Source organism: Bemisia tabaci, chromosome 7 (assembly GCF_918797505.1).
Source record: "Bemisia tabaci chromosome 7, PGI_BMITA_v3".
Lineage (NCBI taxonomy): Eukaryota > Metazoa > Arthropoda > Insecta > Hemiptera > Aleyrodidae > Bemisia > Bemisia tabaci.
This window is the reverse complement of record NC_092799.1, coordinates 25,344,641-25,367,697: the sequence shown is the minus strand read 5'-3', so window position 1 is coordinate 25,367,697 and position 23,057 is coordinate 25,344,641. Positions and strand designations below refer to the sequence as shown.

General features: G+C 37.8%; 2 protein-coding genes across 5 annotated transcripts in view; both read right to left on the bottom strand.

Moving 5' to 3' along the window:
* Nucleotides 1-12,935, bottom strand: part of LOC109038111 (ionotropic receptor 75a) — a 37,436-nt gene extending 24,501 nt beyond the window's left edge. For 2 of the 3 annotated variants that reach the window (XM_019053065.2, XM_072302312.1), the window contains exons 1-2: nt 12,320-12,935; nt 6,558-6,745 (exon numbers count right to left, since the gene is read on the bottom strand). In XM_019053065.2, the coding sequence (XP_018908610.2) occupies nt 6,558-6,745; nt 12,320-12,458 (327 nt within the window). In that variant the 5' untranslated portion in view covers nt 12,459-12,935. The remainder of the gene's footprint in view (nt 1-6,557; nt 6,746-12,319) is intronic. The other variant, XM_072302313.1, reaches the window with a different exon arrangement.
* Nucleotides 12,936-13,391: 456 nt separating this feature from the next.
* LOC109038116 (uncharacterized) lies at nt 13,392-23,057 on the bottom strand. 2 transcript variants are annotated; one of them, XM_072302378.1, is made up of 3 exons: nt 22,084-23,057; nt 20,655-20,912; nt 13,392-14,903 (listed from the first exon to the last, which is right to left on the bottom strand). In XM_072302378.1, the coding sequence occupies exons 2-3, from the start codon at nt 20,855-20,857 to the stop codon at nt 14,507-14,509; spliced, it is 600 nt and encodes a 199-aa protein (XP_072158479.1). In that variant the 5' UTR covers nt 20,858-20,912; nt 22,084-23,057; the 3' UTR covers nt 13,392-14,506. The 2 variants fall into 2 exon arrangements, with proteins under 2 accessions (XP_072158479.1, XP_018908613.2); XM_019053068.2 differs by having other exon boundaries at nt 13,392-14,909; nt 22,084-23,052.

The following is a 23,057-nucleotide window of genomic DNA, read 5'->3' as shown; positions in this document are numbered from 1 at the left end:
AAACAGGAAGGATATCGATCTTTGTGTATCGATCTTCGATACATCGTTTGTTCTAAAGCTGTATTGACTGGGATAAAACGGGATTTCTTCATAATAACCGGGATAAAAGGGAGGAATTTTACCTATACAGGATAGTCATGGATGAACGGGATGTACCTATATTAATAAACCGGGATAACAGGAAGGATATCGATCTTTGTGTATCGATCTTCGATACATCGTTTGTTCTAAAGCTGTATTGACTGGGATAAAACGGGATTTCTTCATAATAACCGGGATAAAAGGGAGGAATTTTACCTATACAGGATAGTCATGGATGAACGGGATGTACCTATATTAATAAACCGGGATAACAGGAAGGATATCGATCTTTGTGTATCGATCTTCGATACATCGTTTGTTCTAAAGCTGTATTGACTGGGATAAAACGGGATTTCTTCATAATAACCGTGATAAAAGGGAGGAATTTTACCTATACAGGATAGTCATGGATGAACGGGATGTACCTATATTAATAAACCGGGATAACAGGAAGGATATCGATCTTTGTGTATCGATCTTCGATACATCGTTTGTTCTAAAGCAGTATTGACTGGGATAAAACGGGATTTCTTCATAATAACCGGGATAAAAGGGAGGAATTTTACCTATACAGGATAGTCATGGATGAACGGGATGTACCTATATTAATAAACCGGGATAACAGGAAGGATATCGATCTTTGTGTATCGATCTTCGATACATCGTTTGTTCTAAAGCTGTATTGACTGGGATAAAACGGGATTTCTTCATAATAACCGTGATAAAAGGGAGGAATTTTACCTATACAGGATAGTCATGGATGAACGGGATGTACCTATATTAAGAAACCGGGAAAACAGGAAGGATATCGATCTTTGTGTATCGATCTTCGATACATCGTTTGTTCTAAAGCAGTATTGACTGGGATAAAACGGGATTTCTTCATAATAACCGGGATAAAAGGGAGGAATTTTACCTATACAGGATAGTCATGGATGAACGGGATGTACCTATATTAATAAACCGGGATAACAGGAAGGATATCGATCTTTGTGTATCGATCTTCGATACATCGTTTGTTCTAAAGCTGTATTGACTGGGATAAAACGGGATTTCTTCATAATAACCGTGATAAAAGGGAGGAATTTTACCTATACAGGATAGTCATGGATGAACGGGATGTACCTATATTAATAAACCGGGATAACAGGAAGGATATCGATCTTTGTGTATCAATCTTCGATACATCGTTTGTTCTAAAGCAGTATTGACTGGGATAAAACGGGATTTCTTCATAATAACCGGGATAAAAGGGAGGATTTTACCTCTATACAGGATAGTCATGGATGAACGGGATGTACCTATATTAATAAACCGGGATAACAGGAAGGATATCGATCATTGTGTATCGATCTTCGATACATCGTTTTATTCTAAAGCAGTAATGACTGGGATAAAACGGGATTCCTTCATAATAACCGGGATAAAAGGGAGGAATTTTACCTATACAGGATAGTCATCGATAAAACGGGATGTACCTATATTAATAAACTGGTATAACAGGAAGGATATCGATCTGTGTATCGATCTCGATACATCGTTTTTTCTAAAGCAGTAATGACTGGTATAAACGGGATTTCTTCATAGTGACCGGGATAAAGTGGAGGAATTTTACCTATACAGGATAGTCATGGATAAAACGGGATGTACCTATATTAAGAAACCGGGAAAACAGGAAGGATATCGATCTTTGTGTATCGATCTTCGATACATCGTTTTTTTCTAAAGCAGTAATGACTGGGATAAAACCGGATTTCTTCAGAGTGACCGGGATAATATGCAGTAATTTTACCTATACAGTATAGTCATTTATAATAGTGGATGTAACTATGTTAAGGAACCGGGATAAAACACATCAAATGCATCATGAAACATAGCAAACACATCAAACACATCATGAAACACGTAAAACGCAATATACACATCATGATACACCTAAAACACATCAAACACAACAAACACATCATGAAACACAATCAAACACATCAAACACAACAAACACATCATGAAACACAATCAAACACATCAAACACACCATGAAACACAATCAAACACAACAAATCGCATGTATCGATAATCGCACGTTCCGATAACCGCATTTATCGATTCCAAATTCCCCCAAATTTCCCCATTTATACAAAAAATTACGAATCTTCCTATTTCTCTACTGTTCGAAATTATATGAATTTAATTTTTGATCATTAATAATTGTATGTATTTCATTACAATTCTTTTCTCCTATCTTTGCGACTTATTTTTCATTATCAGTTGCATTACTTCATTATCATGTGATGAAAAACAGCTAAGTATTTTTCACCACTTGGTTTTTCAGTTTTAACCTTCAAAAAACAAAATTAAAAAAAATTTCGGAATGTCTTCTTTCAAAAAAATTAAAGATTTAAATGAATATGCTTATAATATCCAAATTAAATGTAAGGTAATTTCAAAATCACAAGTGAAAGTTTCAAAATCTGGTTCGGACCCCCGAAAATATTGTTCGAAATAATATTGATTTAATTTTTGATTATTAATAATTGTATGTATTGTATGTATTATTTCACCATTCGGTTTCACCTCTCGGTTCGGCAATTATGAATCTTCTTTTTTCTCTACTGTTCGAAATAGTATTGATTTAATTTTTTATTATTAATAATTGTATGTATTTCATTACAATTCCCCTCTCCTATCTTTGCGACTTATTTTTCATTATCAGTTGCATCACTTCATTATCATGTGATGAAAAACAGCTGAGTTTTTTTCACCTCTCGGTTCACCTCAAGAAAGGAAGCAGAAATCAAATAGTCAAATCAGCTTTAATAAGCTCTCCTTAATGGAAAAATTTCAAAATCTTCCACTTGAAAAAAAAATATGAGAGCAAACAACGAAGAATTCAGTGAATGGCTGCTACAAATCGGAAATGGAAAGAAAGAAATAGTTGAATTCCCATCAGAAATGATATGTAATGAAAACATTGTTGATAGCATTTTTAAAGAATATAACGAAGAAACATTAAAAACATCAATACTTCTTGCATCCAGAAATTGTGAAGTTGACAGATTGAATGAAGAAGTACTCTCAAAAATGGAAGGAGAAACAATTGTGAGTGAAGGATTCAGTTGGGCAACTGCAGTGGACGGAGACCTGACAGACCAAGACGAGTTAACTCTGAGATATCAACCAGAATACTTAGCTTCACTGAACCCTTCAGGAATGCCAAGTCAAAATTTGAAGTTAAAAGAAGGAGCTGTGGTTATGTTACTACGCAACATTTGTATCGAGGATGGATTGTGCAATGGGACAAGATTAATTGTCTTAAAAATAAATAAATACATTTTGCATTGCTCAATTTTAACCGGAGAAAAAAAAGGAAAAATAGTTTCACTACCAAAAATTACACTTAACACAAAAGAACAAACGAACCTACCTTTTGTTTTGAATAGGAAACAATTCCCCGTTAGATTAGCTTTTGCTATGACTATTAGTAAAAGCCAAGGGCAATCGTTTGACAGAGTGGGAATTTTTATAGATAAAGAAAGACCAATGTTCGCTCACGGGCAACTGTATGTAGCATTGTCTAGATGTAGGACTAAAGAGGGTTTAAAAATAAAAATCATTAATTTTGATGACGACAAAAATAAAAACACAGCAATGAACATTGTTTATCAAGAAGTTCTGCATTAACTTTGTATATTTTCTACTGTTTAAATTGAGGAATGCAAAATGTACTTATTATCTTAAAAACAATTAATTTTGTCCCTATGAACAAACCTTTTTTTATTATGTATATAACTTAACCAATATTATTTTATTATTTTTATTTTATCGGCGATAAAATCGCAATTTTTCCGTTGAAAAATGCTACTTGGGTTGGGTGATTTAATTTTACCGTGAATAATATTGGTAGATAAAAAATTGTACCATCAAGTCTCCAAGGGGTTTCATCCCCTGGCGTTAACTCTGGGCGTTCTCCGTGCGTCCATCACGTTTACCGGTCGATTTTACCGGTGATAAAATCGCTAGGATCATCAACATATGAGCGATTATCGCCTCAGTCGCCACGGTGGTAGGCCAACACTTTTCCATTAGGCTATGGCCGCAACATGATTCCCAAGTGCGAATTGCCTCTATGTAGATGGATCGGCGCTTCGCAACCTTACAACTTTTTACATTGCGTTGACTGACACCGAGTTTTCATTGGATTTTTTTTTTTTTTTTATTTTCCCTCCTCTGTACTTTATGAAATACGTACTGTACTTTATGAAATACGGTTGGTAAAATGAGGTTCTACTGGTAATCTCATCATTCTGTCTTTGTAAAATTACCAAGAATAGTGAGATGGCAAAGATATCGATGGACCTTGGTAAAAACGCCGATATTTTTTATCGCCTGTGGTAGAATTACAGAGATAAAATGGTAAATTAAGTTACCGGGAATTGATTACGAATAAAAGTGGTATTCTTACCTGGAAAAATCAGTAAAAATACCGGTCTGCCTTTCTAACATTACCAATGATTGATAAAAAAAAGAGATGGTAAAGTTACCAACGGACCTTGGTAAAAACGGCAGCGGCGGCGGCATAGAAACATGTTTCATAAGCGTCATTCATGCGTTAGTAGGCGTTGATGAAAAATTGCAATTTATTGCAATTTTATCTCTATAAAATCGCGTTCGATAAAATCGCGATTTTATTGCAATTTATCGCGATTTTTCTCCCGATAATATTGCGATGATTCGCCGTCGATAAAATCGCGATTTTTTTATCCGATAATATTGCAATAAATCGCGACGTCGATAAAATCGCGATATATTCTCCGATTAAATCGCAATTTATGGCGATCACTACTACTCGGGAATTGCAGCAGCAAATCCAAAAATTGTTACGCATCACCGCCACTCTTTAATTTAAATATCAAACCGACCTGTGGCCTTTTATCAAGGTTAATATAAATACATCCCGTTTTATTAATGACAAACCTATTATATTTCGTTTATATTATATTATATTCTATCCTATTTGCTTTCCATCCATTTTATTTTATCCCATATAAACCGTTTCAAACTGATTATTCACCTTTTTTTAAAACTCCAACCTTAATTGAAGTAAGTTTTTAGCTAAATTGAAGATGATCTTTTGAATGAATAAGCACTTAACAGAACTTCAGCAGTATTAATATTAATACAATTTACGAGAATAATGTAAATTAAAAAAAATTAAGTGATATTTTCATAACGAATTGACAGAATATACGAGGGGGTTGGGCCGCGGAGCGGCCAGGGGGCGGAGCCCTCTAGTTTGTAAAAAAAAAAAAAAGAGGAAAAGGTTGTCTTGTGGAAGGTTGGCGACAAGCACTGAGAAAAAACTATGGCTTATAAACCTATTAGAGGTAAATATGGAACACCACTAATAGTAGTACCTCTACATATAATAATAGCACATATACCTTAGTTATGGTACGGGGTACCTTAATTAGGTACAGGGACCTTAGTATGGTTCACAGACCGAGAATCATTAGTTTATTTACGACTATTATAGGTGTTCCATATTTACCTCTAATAGGTTTATAAACCATAGTTTTTTCTCAGTGAGGGGTGGAAGAGGAGATCAGAAGGTGCCAATAACCTGATGATCTCTGGGAAGATAGGGGGCAATGGCGATTGGATCGCAGAGCGCGAGGCTGCGGTGTGAATGTGGATTAATGTATGTATGTGTGTAAAAAGAAAGAGGAAGTTCTACGACTTCGAACACACTGTGATCGCGCTTGTCTCTTTTTGCTAAATGCGATCCAATAAGGGAAAATCATAACTGGATTGTATTTTGTATAAAAGAACCACGAGTATTCAAATGTCGCTAAGATTGTGCAACTTGTTTTACCTTGTAAATATATGTACTGATCATCTAAACAAGTTTTATCTTAACTCTCAATAAACTAAAATTTCAAGATGAGAATTACCTTTGTCAATTTAACTGACTTAGTTTTATAGATATTATATAGATTGAATTGTTTTCAGTAACTGTATCGCAGAGAATGTAAGTAGCACCATTTTAGCAACATCGGATTGCCCTTGGTTCCTTTTTGAAAAATGCAATCCAACTAATCTAAAAAAAAAATTCTATCAAGCTGCATTTTCTGAAAAGTTCCTGAAATGATGAAAAAGTTACAATCCTGGCCAACCAAGTATTGAGCGAAGAAAAGGTTTCGTTTTATTTCTTTTGTTTTTAGTATTTTTCCGTTTTTTTTCACAGAGATAAAACTATTCGCACATCCTCCTGGGTTTATTTCCTTATCCAGAAAAATTTACGATGAGCTTCAAGTGGATGATACATAAGAATAGCTGAACATATTGTCTATTGCATTAAAGCGTAGAATAAGCTAATTTTGCAAATTTGTTTACTTTGATCCTTTATTTATTGATTTGTTACTTGGCTTATCGTCAATTTACCAAAAATTAATTGGGTACATAAATTGGCCACTCACGTTTTTTAGAGTTCGCTCATTAATTTCACAGTCTGTATCGAGGGCAAATCCGAGTTTGGTGTCTGTGTCGAGCGGTTGAAAGCACGCTTCATCGCAAGAAGTCTCGGAACTGTCCGAAGTACCAGTCAAAATTCTCAACATGATACCAGAATTGCTTGTGGATGTGAATTTCAAAAATGTATGATCATCTTGTAAATGCAAAAGTATGATCATGCGTTAGATAACAATCTTCATCTTCACAATCAGATGGTAACACCACTAAAAATTTATCAAAGGAAATCCTTCGGTTGATGAAGATTCTGCTCTGCACACCTTAATATCTTTCTTCAGTGGAATAAGAAATAATAATTATTCTCCACGACATAATGAGAATTTTACTTTTTGTCACTGTATTGTTAGAGTTGAAAGAGAGATCAAAATTTTGTTGGACGGAATAGTCAACCAGAGAGGAAATTAAAATGATCACGGCACTCTCACAAAAATTAACCAAAACTAGAAAGATAGAGGTCAGATTCTGGTTTGAAATCAGAAGAGGCAATTTTCCTCCCAAATAATAATATTCCTTTCGGTAAACGCCTTTGCACTCGCAGTCTTAGACACAAAGTATATCCTGACTCAAGTTGTTTCTGAATTTAAAAAAATCGTGTTATTTGAATGCAGGAGGTAGAGTCTACAGACTATAAGATAGCCTACTAGCTTCCCATATTTGGACTGAATTCAGCAGAAATAGGGGATCCAATAAGCCACACATCCATTTGAAACTGAAAAAAGATGTTTGAAAGTTTTATCCCTCGACATTCCTACAAGCCTCAATGTTATAGATAACGTTCCATGTATTCCTTAAAGGTATATTCTTTCTGAATACCAACATTTTGACAGGAGCAAACGTATTCATTATTTAAGATGAAAATCACTCCTAAGTCATAACTTATTTTGTTCTAAGGGGTACCTTGATTCCGTATTCTTAATGTGTATGTGTACATTCTCTGGAGGAACAATGAGAACATCTTCATGCTGAACCGCGACCATCGAGCCATCGAGTCATCAACAACGTAAAGTCATAATAATTAGAAACGCCTTCATTAAATCGGTTAGATATCCAAGCATGCATCTCCTGAGAATGTTGCAATTTCTCCTCTTTTTCATTTCTATCATACCGGCCACGCGTCGTTCCTCTGACGCAAGGGCGAAACTGCATTTTGAGATAAGACATAACGTCCTTTTAACGCCATGCTTTTCAGGAACCACGTGGAAATGGAAGTATACACCGTCATGTTAGAGGGACAGGGATGAGGGGAATCATATTTGTAGAGGCATCCGATGCTAACGTTTGCACCACGTTGTCTAGACCATATAAAGAGCCAAACACGTATCAACTGTGTTAAATACTGGATAAATTTTGCTCATAAGGTAATCTAAAACGGGCTACCCATTATTTCGACTTTCTGAGTCGCCGTGTTTTTCAAAAAGAAATGTTTTTCTTCATTGATACCTAACTATCTGAAATTTTTTTTTTTTTTTTTTTATTTAATTTTGTAATTACACATATTGAATTACAACTTATATTACTAGACCTTACGAGTCTTTACAAATTTTCCTTTAAGCCTAATATAATAAAAAAGAAATAAACACCGCTTTATGGATTAAATTAATGAGAATGAAAATGAAGGATGAACAAATGAGATAGAAGTAAAATCCTGTAAAAAGCGGGAGAAAAACTAACTGATATTAACTATAATTATTCCTAGAACTAGATTCTAGAGAATTTTTCTACTAACTATGCTTTCGCCCTGTCAGTCGACTAAGACTGGTAAGGGCCAGAGGCACGAGCCTAACACCGACGGAAATGAGCTGTGCTCAACTCATGTGGTTTGCGTCTTTTTAACCTCCGGGTCTCGGAGCCCCAATCCAAAAGCGCTATTGCTTCGGGATTGGGGTGACCGCCCAGTCTCTCTTCATATCTATTGTACATACGTGAGATGTACATGTCCATCTCTTCGATCCCGAGCTCATCTCTAATATCGATGTTACGCTCGTACCACCTGGCCCCTGCCATTTGTCTGAGTATTTTATTTTGAATTGTCTCAATAATTTTGAGATTGGAACTGGCGGCACACGCCCAAATCTGGCAGCCGTATACCCAGATTGGCCTTAACATTGATTTATAAAGTAAAACTTTATTTTTTAGCTTTAATTTAGATCGCTTTCCGAGAAGCCATAGCATCTGTCTGTGCTTTAAGTCAATTTGCTTTTTCTTATTTAGAATATGCTCCTTCCATTTTAACTTACAGTCCATGGTAAGGCCGAGGTAAGGAGCCTTTTGCGCATGGGGAATAGCAATTTTATTTAGGATCACAGGGACATAAACATATGGTCTTAAGGTAAAGACCACGTTAACTGATTTGGTGGCGTTAAGCGCCGTGCGATCGCGCTCAGTCCAATCCTGGATGTCGTCCAGGCACTCTTGGATGTTAGTGACTGTCTCCTCATATGTGGGCGCGGAGGACGCAACGGCCGTGTCGTCCGCAAAGATCCCAATTTTCCCTTTTTTAGGTTTTGGTACGTCAGCTGTAAAGAGACTAAAGATTAGGGGGGAGAGTACTGAACCTTGAGGTACCCCTGCTCTTATTTTCCTAAATTCAGAGTAAGAGTCTTCAAATCGAACCCTAAAAGATCTATCTGCTAAGTAGGACATTATTAATTGCACGTGGTTCCCAGGCAAGAATTTAGAAAGTTTAAATGCCACTTTAGAATGCCAGACTTTGTCAAATGCCTGGGCGACATCCAAGAAAACTACATTACAAAACTGTTTCTCCTCTAGCGCCTTTTCAATATAAGAAGAGATCCGGTGTAATTGTTCTATTGTGCTATGTTTAGCCCTGAAACCAAACTGCTCATTAGGAAGTAACTTTTTCTTATTTACAATTGTCAGTAAACGTTTAATATATAACTTCTCGAAAAGTTTGCATATCAGGGGAAGTAAGGAGATAGGGCGGTACGAACTAGGGGCTGAAGGAGGTTTTCCGGATTTTAAAATAACAATCACCTCAGCCAATTTCCATTGACTAGGGATGTATTTCAATGACAATGCTGCATTAAAGAGTGCTTCTAATTTTTTGATTGCCGCAGGAGGAAGTTGCTTGAGGATAATTGCTGAGATAAGATCAAAACCTGGACTTTTCTTGATTTTTGTTTTATATTTAATTTCCTTGAAAATTTCGTCATATGTAATTTTGTTGATTTTTTCTGCAGGGAGAAAATTAATATTACCAACTTCTTCCTCTAGTTCGCATTCCTTCTCTGGAGATTCGCAGGGGTTAGGTTGAAATACTTTTTCAAGGTGATCGGCAATAGTATGGGCTTTTTCCTGGCTATTATTTGCCCATTCACCGTCCGGTTTTCTAATTGGGAAGCTAGCTAGGAAAGGACGTTTTAGGGATTTTGTCGCTTTCCAAAGGGTGTAATCATTAGCTTCGCTTGGGCTGAGATTAGCTACAAATTTTTCAAATTTTTCATTACGAAATTCATTAATACGTTTCTCCACTGCCTTGTTTAGTCTATTGTAGAGATTTTTATCAGATTCATGGTGAGTAATCCTTCTCCTCCTTCCCGCTTTGTTTTTACGGTCAATAAGGCTGAGTATTTCCTTTGGAAGAGTGCATTTATGATGAAAATTATTAAAAGTTCTAGCAACCGGCGTGCTTGCTTTTGCAGCCTCTTGGATGCTCGAAATTAATGACTCTGCCTCCTTATCAAGTGTGGAGCTTATCAAGTGTGGAGTATACACCGTCATGTTAGAGGGACAGGGATGAGGGGGAATCATATTTGTAGAGGCATCCGATGCTAACGTTTGCACCACGTTGTCTAGACCATATAAAGAGCCAAACACGTATCAACTGTGTTAAATACTGGATAAATTTTGCTCATAAGGTAATCTAAAACGGGCTACCCATTATTTCGACTTTCTGAGTCGCCGTGTTTTTCAAAAAGAAATGTTTTTCTTCATTGATACCTAACTATCTGAAATGATTACAGAATACTCTTTATGGTTAAAGGACATTTTGTCAACGATTTTTTGTCCGCGCACCTGTTTTTTCCAGTAATTTACGTACACGCGTTTTTTCGGCACGAGAGTTTTGGTCCACGTGCCAGTTGAGACCTAAAGTTAATTGGCCCACATGTAAATACAAACGCCAATTGCTCACGACGTTTTTGGATGAAAATATATAATTTCTTGGAGGAATGAGGGTTTGCTTGTTTTTTTGTTTTGTCTGTTTGGTCCAACGGAGAATAATATATACTTGAGAGTTTTGGTAAAAATGGGGGAGCGTCAATTCCATGAGACAAAATTCACTAAAACTCTCTACACCTCTTTGGTGTAACAGGACTTAATTATCTTTCAAGAAATTCCCACCTTGTTGTACCTGAACCGGATAAACCTCTATATTTGCCTCAGCTAAAGGCTCTTAGATTTTTCCTGTGTACGATAAGTATCTTGACTTATTTTGCGAGGAAAGATCTGTACTTTTAAAGGATGCCTGTCATTCTTAATACGTTCAAATTCGTATAATACTGTGCAACACCACTGTTGTGAAATAGTTGCTTCAAGCATCGCCGAACGGCGGGCGGGCGGCCAGCGCGCAACGCGCATTGGCGCCTACAAACCTAAGTGGATACTTCAAGCACTGTGCAATGCGTGAGGTATCCACTTAGGTTTGTAGGTGCCAGTGAGCCTCTCGCGCTGGCAGCATGCCGCTCCGCTCTGTTCGGTTTTAATATTTATACTCGCAAAGTTAGCGTTTTTTAACTCATGATTTTGAAATGTCAGCACACTCTGCATTGATTATTCTCATTTAAATTGATGGGGAAAAAATATGTATCAAATTATCAAAGGAGAATAATAATGTAATGTGTTTTTTTTTAAATATTGGTGGTTCCGTGTCAGATTTAATGATTTGCTAAGCACTTTAATTTTTTCTTTTAAATTTTGTGCTTTTATTGTGCTGCAGCGAGGTGTACGCGCAACGAAACGCTCAAAATTTGACGTATTTGACTCTAAAAGATCGATGTACAAATGGGTTAAAACTAAAGATTGCGTGCTTCTTGGTTTTTTTTCCTCTTTTATTCATTTTTGCAGTTTCTGTCGGTACAACTGCGGCTCATTGAGATTAATGTCGCTTGGAAAAGGTTTTACAGATATTTGTCACGTTTTAAAAATATAAATGTTTTCAAAATGAAGTAATAATTTCGTAGAGAAAAAATAAAAAATATAAAAAAAGGTACCTACACATATATAAGGTATATTGTACATTCAATATTTTAAGGATAGAAATAAAACCAAATACTCACCAATGACAATTTAAAAAGGTGATTGAAAAGGAGAAAGTAATAACATTTCATTTAGAAAATGATCAACCATAACAACACCTCCTTCTCTCTCAATTTCTCATTTCCATATTGTCAATATAATTTTACATACCGACTAAAATATAACGCTTGGACCAAGTCACTGTTGCTTATTTTACGTGTGGGCGTAAACTACTGGACAAAAAAGGTGAGCGGACAAAAAATCGTTGACAAAATGTCCTGAAACCACTCTCTATACATGAATGCATGAGACGGAGAAAAATAGGAGAAATTTCAAAGAGAAATATCTTTCGTTGGATATGGGGGGTGGGTATGGGTCATCTGCATAGTTGCATCGGTCAATCAGCGTTTTGTATTTATTTATTCCATGCTATTTGTACAACAGTACAACTTACCAATCAGAGAGCACGAGAAAGTTATTAGGTGATGAGTATTCTTGCTCCTGAAAAAATCAGCCAGTAATTCAGGAGCCACCGATCCCGAGTCATTCCCCTCGAGTAGGAGTGAAATAAAAAATACAATTAACAGAATCATCCTATCGTCATTTCACAGGTTTACTAATGCATTCGGAGAACCCATCGCCGTGATTACCTATCTCGTTACTCCATTAAAATGCGGTCGGGCAAACTCGAGTGAAAAATACGAAGTGACATTTTCGACCCGTCAACTTACATCACATGTTGACGTACTCGAACGCGTGCTTGGTTACTGGAATAAATATTTGCAAAAAGAATTGGCTCGCTACTTATCGTGCGAGCACGGCAACGATGAAAGAGAGCCTTTATTGCCATTATTTGCGAGCCCTTTTGTGCTGTGAAGTTGAATTATGAATTGTTTAAACATACGGAGTTCAATTTCAACGATCGTCTCAAATGATAGGCCGTTTTTCTCACAGGCCATTGGAAGATTTGCACTATGCTGCCGTGATAGCGAAGAGAGCACGTAAATGTCAAATTTTCGAAATCGAGTTTCCTTCAAAATTCGTCTGAACTCTTTTAGATGAAATTACTGAAATAGCTCAAAATTCGTCTTAATTGTATCAAAACGAGACATATGAGAAAGCCGTAAGTGCGCAAAAAATGACGTATAGTTTTAGGCGAGACAGCAGTAAGTGACAATATTCCTCCAGAGAGCCAATGAAAACAGTGCATTCAAGTAAAGTGCATACTCTCTTCTGTGAATTTCCAACCTGAAAATGTGTTTGTTGTGTGTCCAAAACGCAACCACGAAAGCATGCAGAAGATACCACTTACGGCTGCCTTGCCTAACAATAACCTAGCATGAAAATGAAAAATACCCTCTTTGTGTAATTGAAATAAAATCAGTAGATTTCTAAGCATCCAAACGATTTCTAGGAGTCTTCCGGACGATTAGTGGCAACTTGACAAAGAACGGAGGACTCTTTCAATAATATTTTCCGGTCAGAAGTTTCTTGGCCCGTTTTCTTAAAACTCCATTTTTGCACTCACTGCTCTCTTCGCTATCACGGCAGTATGTCTGAAAATAAGACGGAGTATGGAGATCGTACATTTCAGGGAAGGCGGACGATGGCAGCAATTGAATTTTTTCGGTATCATTTTTTTATTATTATTATTAATTTATATGTTCTATTTTTACAGTAATAATTATTCTTCTCAAACTACTTGAGTTTTGTTATATAAGAAACACAGTTTGCAAGGAGGCCAGCAAAGGGGTTTTTTTTTTCTCTCTCTATTTCGATCCCCCACAACCCGCACAGTCCTATGAGGTGGAGAAAAGGATTCTGTCCCTGATAGGATCATGTTGTTTAGATTCGTTCCACCAGTTGTTCCAAGTGCTATAAACAAATTGTCGCCACTATATTTGTCTACATCCCGTTATTGGTTTCCCAAGAAGGGATACCGGCAATATACTTGATAACGCCCTGAGAGCCGCAAAATACAGGAAATTGATCAGTCATCTTAGATATGGATTAAAGGGAGAGTGAGGTCCAGAATTGTCTCTAGAAGACTAAAATTAAACGTTTTCAAAACAAAATGGACCACTAGACTAGGTACGAATTTCAGCATTCTGATACATGTTTATTATCCAAAATTTCTCGTAAAACACGATGCGCAAAACAAAAATTACCGAAATCAACTTCTTACAAAGATGTTTAATGATTCCTGATGCGTGAATTCAAACCACCCGCTCATTAAAACTCAATGCTCTACGTGATTCACATTGCAGCTAAACATTATCATGACAGTCTTTGCGATATAAAAATCTGGCAAACTCAGTCTTGACGGTTTGGCTCAGGTATAGCAGATTGCTTATATTTTGAACAACATATGGTGGGGGATGAACAGTGTTCGATTGAGAAGCTTGGTGAAACCATTGTACTGCGCGATTTGACTCACGTAGAGCTTTGAGTTACTTGTGGGCGGGCAATTCAAATTCCTCGTAACCAATGTGAAATAAAAACGTTAATATCTTCGTTAGGAGTTGGTTTCAGTAATTTTCGTTGTGCGAATCGTGTTTTACGTAAAATTCTGGTTAAGAAACTTATATCAGATTACTTAAATTCGTACCTTGTCTAGTGGTCCATTGTTTCCAGTGCTTTATTAGGGGTAGGTTAATTCTGGTTCGCCTTTCACATTATTTTTCCGGGGGGTCAGGAAACAGGAGAAGAGTCCCTTCTTTTTTATTTGAGATAGGTTCCTCTCCCAAACATTTTTGACTTGGGCGATGGCGGCTTCGATGGTGGGTGCTAGCGGGCAGAGCCGGGACCCGGACAGCACTTCTTCCATCCGTTCTTGAGTCCATCCCGTGGGCCACTCCACGGACCTAAGGTTCCCTCTTGCGTCTTTGCGAGCGAGTTTGAAGTTCGCTGAAGTGACGTCTGTCTCTCTGTCAAAATGCCGATGGACGGGGCAGTCGTTGCTGGCCGGCGGGTAGTGCCACGTCCGATAATCGCCGTAGCTCCGCCCGTACACAATGTAGTCCATGTAGTGACGACAGCTGCAGCTGAAAAAATTCGTTCATACGCTAAGAAAAATCGACGGTGAAACTTAAAGCGTATTTTCGTTGATGATAATCTGTCAAACCAAAATGGATGGATCAAACGGTTTCTTATTTTATTTTGACGCGATCATAATTTTTCGGAACAACATCGCGACTCACCAGACAGATAGAAGGTGGAATTCTTGCAAACGTTGGAGTCAAAATGTAATCCTACAAAAAGTAGGGTTTAAAAATGACGAAGACCTGATAAAGATGATGGTATCCGACCAGCGTCAATTCCGAAAGTCCAACCTCAAACATTAACCAACCCGCCCTGGTAAAAATTGGCAGTAGAATCTGTGTTCCAAAATACCATCGACCTACAGCCGGCTGTAAGATTTCCAATAGCTTCTATAACCGGCAACACAATTTCTTATAGCCTTTTATAGCCAATGGCGATTAAGCAACAGCCTGGCGATTAAGCAACAGCCTGGCGATAAAGTATACTAATGCTTACTAACGTACGACTTACGGCTAAACGTTACTAATTACGGATGCTAGGACTCAGTGAGTTTTTGGACTACCACACTCTCTTTTTGGGCTGTAGTATCTTGATTTATTTTGCGAGGAAGGCTCCGTACTTTTGAAGAATGTCTGACATTCCTAATATGTTGGAGCGCCTTCAATTTCGATACTGTGCAATACCTCTGGTGTGAAATAGTTGCTTCAAGCGCCGTGGTACACTGCGGCGCGGCGCGGCGGGCAGGCAGCCAGCATGGAACGCGCATTGGAGCCTACAAACCTAACAGGGATACTTCACGCATTGCGCAATGCGTGAAGTATCCCTGTTAGGTTTGTAGGCGCCAGTGCGCCGCCGCTCCGCTTTGTATTAGGCTCTAATATTTAATCCCGTGGAGTCAGCGTTTTTCAACTCATGACTTTCAAATGTTTGCACACTCTGTATGGATTATTCTCATTTTAATTGATGAAAAAAAATATGTGGTGAAGGAAAATATAAGGTGCGCTTTGTAAATATTAAGGTGATTCTGTACAAACTTAGGGATTTACAAAGCACACGAATTTCTACACAATTTCTTATAGCCTTTTATAGGCGATGACGAAAAAGCAACAGCCAGGCGATAGAACGTAAAGCCCGGCGAATGGAACTACAGCCCGGCTGTAAAATTTTTTATCGCCTCGTGTAGCCACGCCGTATGATTTTTTCCACTTTCTACAGCCAGCTATATGATTTTCTATCGCCTTCTTCAGTCGGCTATAAGAACTCCTATGGTATTTGAAACGCAGCTCCTATCGCCAATTTTTACCAGGGCGATTATGACCTCGCCGCCATTATCGCGGAATTTTGGCTTGACCGATCATCAACGGAAAAACGCTTTTAGAGATAAACGATAAAGCACAGAAACATAGCCCGAATACACGAATAAATGAGTGGTTAGGTGATGACGGCGGGGGTTCGGTCGACACTCATTTTTTTTCTTTCCTTTTATTTATTTATTTATTTATTTATTTGTGTTTTTTGCAGATGAAAATGGGTTGGTAACAACTCGAAACGTCCTGTCTTTTAGTGTTTTAATGTTTTAGCCTTGTTTACCCACGTTTTAATTTCCTCCTCGTTTCTTAGAGATATAGATAATACACAAAGAAAGCCCAAATATTTTAATTAGAAAAAATACAAAACAATGGGTGATCAAGGCTAAAAACAGAGACATAAGAAACCTGGGACGTTTCGGGGTGGTCTCAACCCCCTCCTTCCTCAGGAAACAAAAATAAAATTTAAAAATAAACTTAATAACTTAAACTTAAACTTGAATAAAATTTATTTTATCTTTTTATTTTTTATTTATTTTTAAATTTTATTTTTGTTTCCTGGTCGAGGTGGGGGTTGAGGCCACCCTGAAACGTCCCACGTTTTTAGCGGCTCTGGTGCTTGCACTAGAGCTGCTATTCCGGACGGTCCCAGCTGGGGAGTATCAATGCAGCATGTTACATTGTAGAGACCGCGCGTTGGTTGATGGGAATCGGCGCCATTTTCGGCTATGTTCCTTGTCATGACTTTATTTTATTGCATACTGTTTTATTGTTAGTCAATGCTATGTTGTGTATTGTATTTTTGGAATCATGGTGATACAGTCAACAATTCAAAACTTGTTTGTGCTTTTATCTCGTGATGTAAAAAATGTACTTTACGTTCAAAATTTGAAAATTTGAATTTTAAAGTTTTCGCGGTTAAGGAAGCTTTAACCACTGGGTTGGAGCTTCCTAGTCATTTACTCGATATCAGCTGATAGCAAACAAAGGTTACCAGGGAAACCGTAAACGTCTAACAACTATCGTGGCCATTGGGGCGATTATTGAAATGATATCGACTGTATGTCGCCGCTTACGACAGGACATAGCCCTATCTTAACTGTGTAATATATCGCAATTCGATATTGTTTTGATTTTTAAAAGGAGCAATTCATTCATACAGTTCCGATTAGTTTTGGCGGACGGGCCCTTAACCTACGGCACTCGGCTCATGGGAATTTTTTAACTCTAAATTTTTTAACCTAACTCTTCCATTCCGGGAACATATTTATTGAAAACGGCGACTTTTTCAACAGTCCTATTTTTATCTACAACATCTAAGTGGCCCTTCATAATCATTTAATTTTGGCCCCTGGCCAGAAAAAGGTTCGGAAATTGCAGTGATTTTGCCGAAAATGCTGAAGTAAGTAAATTTGGGCATTTTTTTTTCCTTCTGCAAACTCTGTGGAGAAGCACTTCTCCTCCAGTACATCTATTTTTTTACTTATCTCTCGCAAGGTACATTTACAGAAGGTGTGTTCCAGTATTAACAGTTCAGATTCGTTGTTTTTTTATTATAACGCTTATTTCGGAAAGCAATTATTACATTGTTCAATTCTACTGACTTTCAACACTCGATTATACTCCCGGCAAATTCTGCAGCAGCGTTTCAAATGTTGACTCTAATGCTTCCAACAGCCATCCGATGTCTAAGGGTTTATTCCTAGATTTAGGGATTTTCCGGAATTTCCAGGGATTTAGGGATTTTTCAGGAAATCTAGGGATTTTTTTTTTTGATGAGGTAAAGTTACCAAAAATCAACTTTTTAACCTCAATTATAGCTTCGACAATCGAAAACATTTTTTCATCTATATTTTGTAGGGTAACAACTATCAAAATTCATACTATCAAAATTTCCAACAATGACAAAAATGATTGTAATATACCTATAATGTAATGAAATATACACGCTCTAATCATTTAATTTGTATTACCTTTATGTTATGTACCTACATGTTATACTATTTTTATAATAAATTTTGCCAACATGCTTTTCAATTCAGTCTACAACATTTCATTCCGACGTGGCAATAATGATTTATAATGCCCCTAAACATTAAAATGAATTACAATAGTAATGCCGCATTATAATGTCGTATTATACATCGCAACGATTCATGTCCTACTGATTATTGATTATTGTAAGATGAATTCTGTTTTCTCTGATTGTATGTTTCATACGTGCGAAGCAAGTACGGGTCACTAGAAACGTGGTTCGTACGGGTGGCTGATGAAATTGATCTTCGAATACCTTTTGATGAGCTAGGGAAATGGAACCATCTGCATCTCATGGACAATAAATAGTTGCCGTAATTAAGGTCATCCCGTGATTAAGGTGCCGTGATTTAAGTCATAAATTCTTCATCTAATTCTTGATTCATCTCCAAAATGTCTGCTAAAGCTTTCATGCGCTTCTCCTTGTATGCATGAATGAGCAAATTGGGTATCGAACAAGCGGACACTTTTTGAAAATTTAGATGATTCTGGACAATATCGTACAGAAGTCCACGAGCTGCAGATAGAATCATTACCTCTAGCTCATCAAAAGTCATTCGAAGATCATTCAACAACCTCTTTGACAAGTTGCAAAAACTTTTCGTTAACAATAGTGTCACACGGTACTAGGAATATTTACTATTTAACGAACCTTATATTTCCCTGACTCAGTCCTAAATTATAGAAGTATGCGTTACTTTTCCAGCAATCCAAAAAAACAATTATACAAAAAACCAATACCTACACTTTCAGATATAAAAATGCAAATTTTTTGCAGCCTCGCTAAACGACTTATCAACCAGAGATTTTTTAGGAAGCGGACCTCCAAAGAGCTTTCAAAATTAAAAGTATACAACAAGTGATAATGCCATGTATTCGCCATATCAAAGCCCAATACACATTTATACATCGGCTACTCTGCTAAGTTACAAAACATGAATCGACAGTTGTCGGATTGTACATCAATGACAAAATGTGTCTAGGCCCTCATTCTTGACTACAACTACTGCCCCCAGAGCCGCTCTCCGACGCCAATGCGTTGGAGCTTCCTGCTTGTTTTTTTGTGTCTCTGTTTTTAAAAATAGTTCACCTCTTATATCCAATGAAACTCTTCGCGCATGAATAGGGAACGAATACATTAGCAGGGTTGGTACTTAGTGTGGGGACATTAAAGGTCAAAATTATAATATTTCAGTCTGTAGCCCCGGCATGTATATGTAAAGTCTCTCTTACATCAACGCACTCTGGCGTTCTGCGACACCCAAACGCCACATATGAGGACTTATCTGTAACAATAGCGGATGTGAAAAATTACCTTTTCAAAACACATTCAAAAAACTGTTTTTGCATCGAGAAAATTTTGAGAAAATACTTGAGATGTGATTTTCGAGATCTGTACATTATGCCAGAGCCAAACATATTAAATTTTTGTGTGAACAAAACAGTGTTTTAAGCGTGTTTCTAAAAGGTAATTTTTCACACCCGCCATTGTTACACATAAGGCCTCATATGCCTAACCTCCCAGAGGTTATCGTGCAACAGACACCGCAACATCTCTTCGTCAACGCCCTGCCGCCACCACTTTACGAGACGTCCCCGTCCCTGGCAACGTTACTAATTTGTATTCACTCTCTATTTTTGCATGGAAAGTTTGACTTGATTATGATGTAGACTCGATCATAGTGATGGAATATCAGGGATTTCTGATAAAAATGTCTTAAAATTCAAAAATTATCAACATTCATCAATAAAACAACGAGCTACACTATTGCATGAGTAAGAAGTAAGTATACAACTCCCTCCCGTGATACAATTATTTTGACTTCCGTGTGAGTAAAACTGCATGAGCGTCTGTTTGCAGGAGTAACTAACCGCGAAACTCAGGAATTTTTCCATAAAACCTGATTTTAAACCAGATCGTTCCTTACTTAGGGACATAGGCGGTTCTAGACCTTCATGCTTGGGGGTGCCCAGAGGTGGAAAATGTCGAAGATCGGTCCCGAAGGGGACGGTCGCTCAGGGGAGGCCTAAGTTTCGACCCTCAAGTTTTATCCCTTTCCTACCCTCCCTTCTTTTTTTCTCTCCTTCCTCTCTACTTAAATACCTATGAATTCAATATAGAAAAATTTTAGCAAAACTTTCCATCAAAACTACAATCTTACCATAAAAAAAACAGTAGAATCTTTGCAAAGCAATGCTATCAATATTAATTCTGTTTAAAACATTTTCAATTGATTGCTAGGATTTTTTCTCAGTACAAGCGAGTACAGAATCTTTAAAAGCAGTAATTTCACGGTTCCGATAACCGCACTTAATTTTTGCTTGGGGGTGCCCGGCACCCACAGGCACCCCCGTAGAACCGCCTATGCTTAGGGTTAAAGGTTCTCATGTCTAGGCCAAACTTACGTGAGAAAGTTGAATACTACAGGCATGTAACGCATTCTCATCGCAAGGAGTTTGCCTGCATTACCAGTGTAGGGGCGCCCCTCAACTCGCCGGCGAACAACACAGGTTCGTTTGCTTGACATGCGATCCTCTGGCTTCATAATGTCTACAAATCCTTTCTGGGGGAAAAAATAGAAGTCCTTGGCTATGTGCCACAAATGCATGTCCGTAAGGGCAAACAACCAATGCCTCGGCTCAGCGTCTACGCTTGTTTTCGACCTTTAAAAAAAAAAAAAACAAAAACAAAAAAAAAACAAACAAAGGTCATGAAATTACTGACGCTTTGAGAGAAATTACTCGAGCCTCGGTAAAAATTGTCATAATGCTAACATATTAATAATTAACAGGATTGTAAAATCAGAGGAAATACAGTTTAGACACCTCGCACTGATTTCCTCCCTGCAATGTAAAAATTAGGGAGGGGGAAGGGAGGGTTTGAGCCAGCTTTACGGTGCGGCACAAGGGGAAAGGGGAGTTAAATTCGTCGGTACGTAACAAATCTGAGTCTTTGAGGAAAATTTGAAAAAAACGTGCAAAAATTGAAAATACCGCCCTTCCCGAATGAATCTTTTCGGCGCGTGACCCAGCCGACGCACAGTGGATCGAGTCAAAAAGAGAGGTCGGACATGAAATATTTGAAATATTTCGTCACATTTTAAATTTCAAGGGGTGCTTTCGGAAGAAAATTTTACGAGGAAAACAATGAAACCACTTCTAGGACCTCAAAGTTTTGTATGAACTGAGTTGTAAGTGTTTTAAGCGTCCAATTTTTGTCCAACCTCTCCTATTGACTCGATCCACTGTGCGATGCAACGGTTTTCACACCTTTGTTGAACTCTTCCCGTCGCATCCCAGCCAAATATCTCCAAGAAAACCCCGAATTTTTCAATTTGTCTTCGCAGCGTTTTCTTAATTGATTTTTTTGAAAATGGGAGGGAGGGTCATGCCCGCGTTACGTAATTCAAAAGGGGGGTGTAGGGCTGCGTTACGGGTGCGTTACAAGGGGAGGGGGAGGTAAAAATCGGAAAAGTGTGTTACGTAATACTTAAACGGCCCCTGACGATCCAAATTTTTAGTGTTTCATCCCATACTCATGAGGAAAATGTGCCATGAGGAGATATAAGCCAGAGAGGCTCAGTTGCATTACAATATTTCAAACTTTCTCCTGCATGAAAATTATATTCATGCTCTTTAACGGGTTTATTGCACTGCGCGAAACAATCCAAGGAATTTTGGACTCATTTTGAGAAATTCACGGAAATGTTCAACAGAAAGTTTACAGTCGTCCCGCACTTAAGAGAATTACCACTGACAGCTGCAAAAACACGGGACACACAGGGCAGATCTGACACGAAAGGGAGCAGTCATTATACATTGATGAGCAAGTTACCATACGGATGAGAATGTAACAATGTCCCCGTTTTTGAACTTAATTTCATTGCATGGTGCAGAATAGAGGTAAGCCGCCTCATCACATCGAACTCCTAACCACAGGAGGGTTGATAAAATAATCCATAACAGACCTGCAAACGAATTCGGGAAAAAATTGAGAGAAACTTATTGAGCAAAATAACAATACTTAGTGATCCTGGACGTTTCTTCAGGAGTTTTTTAGTTTCTTCTATACAGGGTGCCCCAGAACACCCATACCAGGCCTTTTTCTCGGTTGGTTTAGGTCGTACAAAGTCGAGGACCGCGGGATTGAGTAGGGAATCAACCCCAAAAATCCGAATTCCATGGTCCCGGACCCCCCTCCAGCCCCCCTTGATGAGTAAACGGAAGTCAGTATCCTAAAAGTCGAGATTCCCTCGGGTGTATGGTATTGATCTTACAATTAGAGCTAAAATACTTAATAGACCCTTGGACTGTCGGACAAAGTGCCAATGAAAGCCATACGTTACATTAACTCTGACCAAAATGTCACGTAAAATATGACCCGCGCAACGAAAATTAGTAAAGTTAACTACCAACTAAGATATTGGCGTTTCTCGATCGTTCTCGATGCGCAAATTCATACTTTCCACTCTTGAAAAAAAACCAAAATCGGTACTAGAGTGAAATCGGAAAAGTGATGGAAAAGTTAAAGAAAAAAGAACTGTAAGCGATTCTAAATAATAATTCAATGCTTTAGGTAAGGAAACATAGACATTTGAGTACTTGCCCATATATTGAGAGGACAGGACGATTTCAACGAAGATTCCGACCGTTATTTTCACCAGCTTACACACAGCTAATGCACGAGGCGATGATGAGGTTCATGAAAGGTGCCACCTTCCAAGAAATTTTTTTTTGAAATGACAAGCAGAGCAGAGTAGAAATGACGCGTTTGGAACGCGTCATATAATTTTCGATTCAGAGAAAGTC